The sequence below is a fragment of the Lepisosteus oculatus genome, chromosome 16 (genome assembly GCF_040954835.1).
Source record: "Lepisosteus oculatus isolate fLepOcu1 chromosome 16, fLepOcu1.hap2, whole genome shotgun sequence".
Classification (NCBI taxonomy): domain Eukaryota; kingdom Metazoa; phylum Chordata; class Actinopteri; order Semionotiformes; family Lepisosteidae; genus Lepisosteus; species Lepisosteus oculatus.
In genome coordinates this window covers 2,243,754-2,254,590 of record NC_090711.1, presented here as the reverse complement: position 1 = coordinate 2,254,590, position 10,837 = coordinate 2,243,754, and the positions used below count along the sequence as shown (strand labels likewise).

General features: G+C 47.7%; 1 protein-coding gene across 4 annotated transcripts in view; it reads right to left on the bottom strand.

Annotated features, from left to right (window-relative positions):
• Window positions 1-357: 357 nt before the first annotated feature.
• Window positions 358-10,837, bottom strand: part of slc12a5a (solute carrier family 12 member 5a) — a 184,797-nt gene continuing 174,317 nt past the window's right edge. For all 4 annotated transcript variants that reach the window (XM_069179538.1, XM_069179539.1, XM_069179541.1 and 1 more), the window contains one exon: window positions 358-10,823. In XM_069179538.1, coding sequence (XP_069035639.1) covers window positions 10,732-10,823 — 92 coding nt within the window. In that variant the 3' untranslated portion in view covers window positions 358-10,731. The remainder of the gene's footprint in view (window positions 10,824-10,837) is intronic.

Genomic DNA, 10,837 nt, shown 5'->3' with positions numbered 1-10,837 from the left:
GCATTTTGTGCAGACAAAATCTATAAAATGGTACAGGAAAGCCATAAGCCATTGATATAAGCATTTGACATGAAAGAGATAAAACTACTGTTTTTTTTCTTTTAAATATATAATTAATGAACACAATAGAGAATACATTTCTATATATTTAAAATATTCAACTTACACTGACACGAAAAATAAACAGCTAAGCACTACCTTTCTGATAGTTGTTTCTATTTACAGATATTCCCCCCACCCTCCCTTCACCCCCCTCCCTTGAGCATGGTTATACTGCAGGCACACACACCCACACGCGCACAACTACACACGCACACGCGCGCGCGCAGAACTGAAAACACAAAGTAACACAACAGGTCTACCAGAATATCTTTACTTGGAAAAGAGAACAGAAAATCTGCTTTAAGAACATAAACACCAACAAGTCTGTGTTCTAAGATGTACTTCCTTTGATGTATATTAATCCCGACTGTGAAAACATTCATACAAAACGTGAATTACACATCTCCAGTCAATTTTAAAAATAAAGAATTCAAACAAGTATATAGAATAGTCAAACCCTGTCAGAAGACCACATCTCTGGCAGTTCAAGAGTTTGTCTGCTAGCTCTTGCTCGGGGGGAGGGAGGGGTTCTTAGGCCTGTCTTTCGGATGGGAGAGGATTTCTGGAATAAAGTGGGAAAGGGCTGTAGTGTTCAACCTCCACCTTAATTTCCCTTTTCAATGACGGCGTTCATAATGTATAGCAGAAGTGTACTCTGCCCCACTCCTGTGGAAAGAGGCAGTAGAAATTGCACATGCAGTGTGAATCGTTCTGGAAACTCACGTTCACTGCCTCTTGAAGAGGTCAGCATGTGTGTAGGCCGCTGCAGTTTTTCTCCGTGAACTCGGCCGGTGGTGGGGCTCACGCCGAGGTTTTGATGCACTACAGCGATATGAGGACATCCTCTACAATACTGTTTAAGGATTTAGAAATATAAATGCACGTGAAAGCCAGGTACATTTTCCTATACTGACGACTTCAAAACAGTTAAGGGAGTGTTAATGTGCCTGGGGGTTACTGTGAGTTGTTGATTTGGCTGTATCGAGCATTGCCGTCCTATAATGTGTGAGTAACCGAAAGCTTGGATACTACGTCTTACCTCATTGAACTTATTGTTACAGTAAATCAATATTGAAAACCAGCTTAGTCCACAGTGTATAGAACAAAGTGCAAGACCCCTGCGGACTTGTCCCTCTGGCATCACGCTACCAAATACACATGAAAGCAAGCGTCTATAACTGTACCTGCTGCGCTTCACTCTAGATCAAGCCTCTGGGACTAAACTAGGAAATAGTAGCAAACTATGTCCTTATCAGACAAAGTTGAGGATAACAATAGAACAAAAAAAAATGAATCAATAAAGAAGGTGTCCTCTTTTGTTGAAAATCGTGTTTTAACTGGTGTTCCAGCCACCTCCGGATTACTTTCTCACACAGTGAAACCCTGGCAAAACGTGACAAACCTGCCTTTGGAACTGTAGCTCCCTGGAGTAAACAGTTATAACGTGTCATCTCTGAGGAGACAAAGCGACAGTGCCACCCTGTATGTAAGTACAGTGAGAGACTAAACAAAACTGGAGTGCTTTTTCTTTCCTCTATGGGCTGGGACAGTTGTGCAGCCCTAGAGCTGGTGTCATTTAACTGCCTGTGGGGGGAAAGCACCTGCAGGTTCAGTATTTGCCCAGAGTGGCACTACTGAACAGCCGGAGAATGTGTTGGAAGGTGAAAGTGCTTCTTGTGCGGAGTGGTGTCAGCCGGGACCAACCATGAGGTGAAAGTAGAATTTTCCTCTCCCATCTCCCTCCCTTACGTGCAAACTTTTGCCTCCTAGTTCAGGAGATTGCAGTCCTATTCTTGGAGAGCCAAGAGATTTTTCCAGTTTTTTGTTCCTACTGAGAGCTGAATGACTTAACTGCACCAATCACTTGTCTAATCAGTAGAGCTGACATTTTTCCCTCTAGCTACCATCTGATACTCATTATAATGTCTGCAGGAATCTCTCTGGGACCAGGCCAGCAGAGCCCTGATCTAACTCATCTGTGCAGTTGGAGCACTCAAACCTCAAAAGGAGTTTTTATCCTCTTAAATCCTCTTAAAGATTAATAATCACACTAAATTAGTAACTACTACGTTTAGTAACTTATTTGGTAATCAGTTTATCTGCAGCTAATATCAAATGCAGTAATTTGCATATTAAAAGTGCTGAAATGATGATAAGGTTTATATTGAATGTTTTCAGTGTATTCATATCTCAGGGAGATTACAGAGTCTCGGATTGGTAAAGTGATAGATCCTGAACTCTGATTCACCAACCCCCCAAAAAGTGAATAAAATTAAAACCCGATAACTCTGTAAAAAAAACAAACACTTAAAAATAAAAAAAACAGCTCATCAAATACGCAATGCCAATAAAACACCTCAATAACAATAATGAACTACCTCTGCAGAAAAAGGTGCACGTTGTTACGGAACATACCGGCCTGGAGCTCTGCTACAGCTGGGACAGGAGGCCTTCTGCCCACCTTCAGTCAGGTTAGCAAAATAAGTGTGAAATGACATAGGTCCTTTGCCCAGTGGGAACTGGCTCTGTTTCAGCTGCTGACACGGATGTTGCGGTATGTTTCCCATAATTGAACCAATCCGAATTATCTCCGAGAGCTACTTTTGAATGGATATTGCAAGGTCTTTGGTAGGGATCTGGATAGCAGAGGGGAAAACGTCCAAAGTAACTACGGCTTAATGGAGTAACTACTGATAAATATACAAGACTTACCATTATAATATTGTTCATCAACTTAATATTCACAGCCCTTTTTAGTTAGTTTTTTTTTGCATGCAGTTTTCAGAACAAGATTAATCTGACATGGTTGTAAGAAAAGAGAGGGAGCTGGCAGTGAAAGCAGGCTCGCGGGCTGGCTGGAGGGCTGCAGCACTGGGGGTCCCAGCCCAGCCCAGGGAGCCCCGGAGCGGCCATGCAGATGTGGGGGGCTCGCTCTGGGACAGGGTGTGGAGCTTCTCTGGAAGCTGCACAGCCAGGACTCGCTGCCCCAAGTCCACAGTTGTAGCAGAGCCCAGGTCAGTACTGGAAGCGCTTGTAAATACTCTCTCCTCCGTACTCAGAGTTCAACCACTGGCTCATGTTCAGTGCTGGGGGACTAGGGGGGCGCTCAGCTTAATGAGTGGGGGAACCAGCAGAGTTCCTCTCAAGACCCAAAGCGTTTCGCCAGAAAGCAGCACACCTTCTGGCAGCAATCAAGGTGGGGATCTATGGTCCTATTAACAGATGCAGTACAAAAGCCCGAAATGCACACCTATGCACAGAAAAATCCTGCCAGAAAACCTTTTCGCTAATGTGAATTTAAAACTGAGGATTGTAGCAAATGCAACTGTCCCACAATAATCTGCAGAACATCTAGGTAAAACAGTGAGTCTGAGGGCCGTGTAAACAAGCAATGCCACAGCAAGACACAATTAACGGAACACAGTGATAGACAGGCCTAAAATGCCTTCGTCTGGCCTGGCTGGTTCTGCCTCTGCTGTGAAAATAAAACCCATTCCAGATGCCATGAAACCGCAAGAGCACTAAATTGTTTAAATAAGCTCCTTGCCGTGGGCTTCATGGTCTGCTGGACAATGCTGTTCCCTCTATCTTTTTCTCATTCTCCTTTAATTGCAGGTCTGTTGTCAGGGTTTTCAGCCTGTGAGTGCCAGCACCCCCCCCACACACACACACACTCTCCTGCTCCCGCCTCACTCTGCCTCCGCAGGATGCAGTGCTACATGTCTCCACTAGGGGGAGAGTGTGTACCGGACACAAGACTCCTGGGGGAGTTTTTCACCCCTGTCCAAGCCAGAGCTCACCCGTTTCCAAGTGCTCTTCACTGCAACCAAGTTGACCGCACACTAGAAATATTTTCCTTAAGAAGGGTGTTTCTAGGATAAGATAAGAGGCAGAAAGAGCTGGAACTGAAACAGAATCGAGACTGCTCCTGCAGTCACTGAAAGCAGCAACATATAACACATGAAGCAGCACAGAATGATATTAGAACTATATCATTTTTTCCTTTTAATCACTACAAGAACGTAAAACTCTATTGCACTTTTACGCAGGCATATGCAAAACTATCATCTAAGCTAATTTTTTAAGTCATCTGGAAACACAGAAGAACGCTAAATGATCAAGGGACATCAAGTTGTATTTTATTTTCTATTGCTGCCATTCCAAGTGCTCACAAACAATTGAAAACCTTTCCCATTCAATATCCATCCCTATTTCTTATTCTACTACAACACAAATAGAATCTGAAATAAGAAAAACACTGTTCTGTAACAGTGCCTCTTGGCTACCGCCGTGATCCCAGTTCCCAGCATTCTCGGATTATAACTATTTTGACGTGTCGACACTGAGCAGCTCGGTGAATCAGGACACAGCTCAGAAAAGACAGGACTGTTAAGTCTCCATGCAAGCCGTCCACAGACACCACTCCGGTCGCCACTGAAGCATGCAGTGCATCAAACACAGAAAGTAATTTGAGAAAAAAAACAATTACATAAACGTGACCACTCTCCAGTCTACAGGCTGGATGATATTTTTTGAGCTGTCGATCTCCAGACAGCTCCATTATTACTGCATGGAGTTCAGTCGTCAGTGATAAGGTTTCAGGAAGGCAATGTAATGTAAACTGCAATCTATCTGGACAAGGTACTGGCTGGAGCTTAGCGATATGTGCCTTCTAACTCTGATGGGCTTGGGTCGACGCAGCACTTCCTATGGAAAAATCCAGAATTCAGAATTCCTTACTGGGACCTCCTGTGTGCTCACAGCGCAGCCTTGCCCATCAGGAGTGGGGACTTGCCCCTCTATCCTATCGTATCCTGTCATGTTTTCACTGCTCGCCTCAGACTCTTTTGGCCAATTACCCAGGGTGCCCTCCACTACGCATGCCTAAACACATGCAGTCCACGGGCTCCACTGAGGCACAGTGAGCTGCTCGTCTGGCACATGGTCCCTCTGGGACAGCGAAGATGAGGAGCATGCGGGCCAGGGAGGGCTGTGAAGAGCCTTCGGACACACTACAGCACCGCACAACGTCTGGCCTGCAGTGCTCAGAATTAGTACGGCAACAGCGATGTAATGAACACGCCTGTCGACTCTCCCAGCTGCAGATCCCTTCGTAGCGCCAGGCAAGCAGAACAAGGCAACACCTGTTTCCACAAGCTGGCAGCCCGGGACAGAACTGCCCACATGCTGAAGAAGCCTGGAGGGTATCTCACCTCCATCAGCTCAGTAGGTGATTTGCTAGATGAAGAGATTCAGCGAGAACCTAGAACTCAGTCGGCACCCTGCAGACCTCAGAGGACCAGAGTTCCCTTGATTGAACACAAGACGTGTTCGACTGATATAAAAGCGACTATTTGAAATAAAAAAAAAAACATTGGTGCTGCCAGACCTGACAAATAAGGGAGTCTGGCACAGGGCTGGAGACCCCTACTCTGTGTTACATGCAGCTAGGCTGAGAAACAGCCTGGACTTGATTCCTGTAACAGTGCACTGTTCCCCCTGAATCCGCCTCCTGTCTCCCCCACTCGACCACCAGGATTGTAAAAGTGCTCAAACCCTGCCAGTTCTCAGAAGGGATACCCACCCTCACTGATATGTATTTCTCTGAGAATCGACCCTTTTCTGGTTTTCTCCTGTATACAATTTACACTCTTTTAATTTTTTTATACAGTACAAAGTAATCTAATAGATTAGCAGCATTCTCAACTCATAAAGATTTAAAAATTTCTCTTATAAGCAACAACTTCTCACAGACGTACTCAAAAAACATAAATCCTCGTCATTTTTAAGACGACTCTATAAACTAATTTTCTTTTTTTTCCCAAAAACAAAGTGTATTGAAATATATATCTAGATATAATTAATATTCTTCATCTTATCTCTGCTACATATGACCAAAAAACAGTTTCTATCAGAGTACAGACGATAAATTATAATTCTCACTCACTCAGCTTTACTCCAAAGTTTACTGAAGCTGAATTCTTTAGTTATGAAAAGTACATATATAAAATATCACTTTGTATAAAAATAAATAAATAGTATGAATGCATGAATCTGTTTTCTAAGCACTGCACATTCCTATTGTAAAATACAACAGTTCTGCTCCAACCCTCTAACCACCCACTCGAACACTGTTTCAAACAGAATCTCCACGCGTGCCCCGTGCAGAAAGAAACTCTATTTTCCACTCCTCTCGGATGTGCGAGTACCCGTGGGTCCTACATCCTAAAGGTGCAAGGTTTCAAGTCAGATTTGTTAATTAAAAATTGCCTTGATCAATAATGGTGTTAAAATGCTCTTTCTCACGAAGCTCCACCTTGACGAGTTCTGTGATTGTTTTAAGAATCCGTGTGGCACCAGAAAACCATCTGCTCTGGCAGTGAAATGTGACAGTACTCCACAGACGTGAATGGAACCTGCATGGAGCAGACTGAAGAGCTCTGAAACCCCTAACCGGAAACGCACAATTCAAGACAAACAATGCCAGCAAACAGGAACCACTTCTCCACAGGTGTTCTTTTTCAACACACTGCTTACCACAGCTCCCATTAGGACCCTGCTTTCCCATGCCAATCAGAATAAAGCAGGACGCTGAAATCCTGTGCCGCTCTGTGAGACTGCAGCCCTCGTGCCTCAATCAAGCGTTCTGCAATCGGCTAAGCTGGACTGAGAGGCTCAGTTTTGTGGCCTGTAAGCCAGCCCATACCTGTGGAGAAATGCATGGCTGCCGGCCTCTGCAGATCAATCCCATACTGCCATGCGTTCCTATGCCCCGTCCTCATCCCTTCTGCTACACTGCCCCCTGCCTGGAGCAACCGGGGAAACACTCTGCCTCCTCTCAGCTGCCCAATGTGGGCAGTCAGAATCTCTCACATAACTAGCAAAGGAACTGCAGGTTCCATCATGGTACCAACAAATAATCTTTAAATGTTTAGTTTTTTTTGGCAAATGTTGCAAAACGTTCAACTGGAATGAATGCGAAATGAGAATGTCTTTACTGCAGACAATTGCACTGGTTTCTCTTTTCCAATTTTACATGTAGCTACAGGTAAATTACAAACGTCTTTTTTCCCCCCAGTAGTTTACTTTGAACATAGACAAAAAATATATTCGTTCCCCTGTTTTTTTTTCTTCTCAGAGGAACTACATGTAAGAGAGTATATAGAATACTTGAGAACAAAAAAATGCAGTTTTGGTAAAGTACATACACCATTGCACAGTGCCCCCTCCTGTTCCCCTTCTCTTCAAAACAAGGGGAGAGGAGCAATTCGTTAGTTTTTCATGAAAAACCTCATATCGATATCAAGAAGAAAAATCAGATGTGAGAAATCCACCTTGCAGCGTTCTGAGTGAACCCAGTCTGTGGCAAATATGTTTCTCTGCTAGAAGCTGTTAATTAGTCACAGAAATACTATTACTGATATACAACAATGTGTTGGGCTTTGTACACTATTTACAAGTTTCCAGCTTCTGGCGTGGAGTGAGAGCACCTCCCAGCAGTGTCAAACAGGCCTTCTTCAAGAATAATAAAGGAAACTGCCCAGCCCACTTCAGAGACCACAGCATCTATCCAGTACCACAGTTTCTTTTCCAGCTTCACTTTCTTTGGCACAACAACCAACTGATACTTGGTGCAATCATTTTTGATGTGGTTTATATCTCCTTTGGCTCCCGGCATTTTTTTTTGTGTAAAAAAAACAGAGACTCGGACAAACTTGGCAAAGGACCTGCAGAATCCATTATCGGCTACTTATGTCTGGGTTTGGACAGTGACCTTTGACCTTGTGTGACACTGCTCCCTCCACACCCACATCCCCCCCCCAGAATTGCACAGATCTTAGCTCTCTCACCTGCTTCAGTAATTCCCCCCACGGCCTCTTACCCAAAGATGAAAGTACTACCAAACTCAAAGTCTGGATCCAGCCCCGTCTTTCCAAAGCAGGGAGTCCCTTTGCTGGGCGTGAGAGAGCGGCCCATTTCCTTGCTTTCACAGTGCTCATGGTCCCTCAGATGTTTCCCCATCTCCTTCCTCGTTCAGCTGGGTTGCGTCTGTCCCATCTCCAGAGTGAACAGTCTCTCAGCTGGCTTGCTAATTTCCCCTCTGCCTGTGTTCCCTTGCAGACCCAGAAAATGCCCCAGCACAAACACAGACAGGCTGAAATTCAGTGCAAATATAATGGACACTCCTTCCATACTGAAAGCATAGTGCAGAGCTTGCTTTGCATGCTTGATATTGGCCTGGTAGGGAACACGTTAGAAACCTAACTTTGGTGTAGTCACCCTATTTCAGATCCTCGTAAAGAGAAGACTACCCATCCTGCTGCGCACCCCCTCTCCAGTGAACAATACAGCTGCACGCTGTCTGCAGAAGTGTGGGACCATCAAGGCAAGCTGGGAACCAGTTCTGCCATCAGCTACAGCTGCCCGAAGAGAACAGAGGCGAAAAGACCTGCAAGCCACAGGTCAGTTATTAGAGCTGAGTTCCTGGTGGTGATGTTCAGGCTGCCCTGCCATCTACGTTACCTTCATTAGACTGCATCTTAAGGATCTCTATACTACCCGTTGTATAGATTATTTCTCAAAATGAAGCAATCTGCTCTTTCCTGGAAGTAACATTTAAGTTATAAACATGAATAGGCATGTGGATTGACGAAAAAGCCAAATGCGTTATGCTTCATATGCACGTTACAGACATCCTGAATTGCAGTAGCATTATTAAGAAAGAAATGTAGACATTTTTCTTGGGGAAAGCACTAGAAGTAGTTTTGCAGTGGTGCTGCCTGCTCAGAAGGACTTTGTCTTTCAAAATGTGGGAGAGGCGATGGACAGCTGGACTCCAGCTGGCAGGGACATCAGGCACTATCTGAGAGCCGCGCAGGGGGAAAGGCATTCTCGCCCTGGGCCTCACACCAGCGCAAGGATCCATGGCGTTCTTTAAAGAAAAAAACGGAGGAGAACGCCAATCTGGAGAGCCGCCCCACTGCCTGGTTTAGTGAAAGGGAACTGGAGCTTGTTCTTGAAATCAGGCGAAGGCAGCTGCTCCCCTGCAGCCCAGCGCTGCGGAGTTCAAAGGCAAAGCTGTCCCGTTTTCTTCTTTCAATTCTCCCCTTTTCATCTCCGGCCGAGATGCCTCTCGCACGCGCTCCTCTCCTTTGCGCTCCCTGCCAGGCACGGCCCTGCTTTGCCCGGGGAGTGTTCTCTTACCCCCCTGCGCCCCTTCCTCTGAGCTCCAGCGAAACCCTTTCACACTGCTGGAGAGCCACTGGGTTTGATCATAAGGATCTCTGAGCAGGGCAAACCTGTAACTGGGCCACTTGCTTTGAAAGTCCACACGCCAGAGGGGAAATGGGCAAGAGCGGTGCTATGGAAGTGCAGTGCGCTCAGAACCCAGCGTCCCGTGAGTCACTCCAGCCCCCCAGGACCGCCATCTGCAGGCCGCGGGCCGTCAGCTCCCGAACCAGGCCTCTCTCCACCCTCCGCGCTCGATGCTTTCAATGCTTTGCCCGAGTGGCCTCTTGCTCTGGCCTGGAAAGAGATGGGCTGCACGGTCTCCACCCTTGAGCCGTGGCTGTGCCTTAGAGACGATGTCTTGTCCTCTTGGAGCTCTGCCACCACCCCACAGGAAGACCGCACTCCACTGCCTACAGCTCCCCGCACTCCCCCTGCCCTCGGCCATTCCCCACCTTCTTCTTGTGGAAAATTGCCCCCTTTTTTTTTTACAGACGATAAAATAAAACACAGAAAAGAAGAACTCCATAAAACAAGCTAGCCCACCTCCCCCCCCCGCCCCCCACTCTGACGAAAGATAGACTGGGGGGCTGGGGGCGTTACGAGATGAGCCCACCACCCGGAATGACAGGGAACACAGTCGGACGCACCCAGCGTCAACGAAGGAGACGCAGACGGGGAGAGAGCCCCTGCAGCAGGCCGGCCGAGCTGGCCCTGCTCCGGGACAGACTCGCGTTCCGGGGGGCATCTGAAGAGGCGGGGGGGCGGGAAGCGAGTTAAGAAACAGACAAGCGCACCCCTGCCCCCACTCCCCTCCCAGAACCGCAGAGACGGCGCCCCGCAGGCGTCAGGCCTGGAGATGATGCAGCTCCACCCTCCGCCCCCGAGCAAACACAGCTGAACGAATCTCGCTAGGCGCCGGGCTCCCTCGGGCGTGGCGCGAAGATAAAAAAAAACAACCGCTGTGTTAGAACCCGCATGCTCGGGATGGCACGCGCTTTCAATTCTCACGAACTGGCACCTCCGGGGTGGACGCAGCGGACATCGAGATCAGACGCGGACCCTGCCGCGAAGCCGGGGCTGTGGTGGGATCTGGGACAGCGGTCCCCGTCGCACGTGAGCCGGAGGAGGCAGACACGGAGGCGTGGAAGCAGGAAGTGAGGGAGGGAGTGGTTTTTGGCAGAAGCACGACTGGTCTTGGGACACTCGGGGGTGTTGGCGGGAGTTGGGCGCGGGGGAGGGCTCTGTGGGTGCTCTGGGCGATGTGGGGGGCAGGAGAGGCTATTGCTGGGGTGGTGGGGGGCGGCGGGACTGTCCCGGGGGGGCAAGGGTGCTGGGGAAGGGTGCAGTCTGTGGAGAGGCGGGGCTGGGAGGGGTGGTGGGAGGGGCGCGCCGGGCCCCTCAGGAGTAGATGGTGATGACCTCACGGCCCCCGCCGCGCACAAGGAGGACCCGGTTGAGGCCTTCGGTCAGGACCTCCAGGAACTCCATGTCTGGCAGAGAGGAG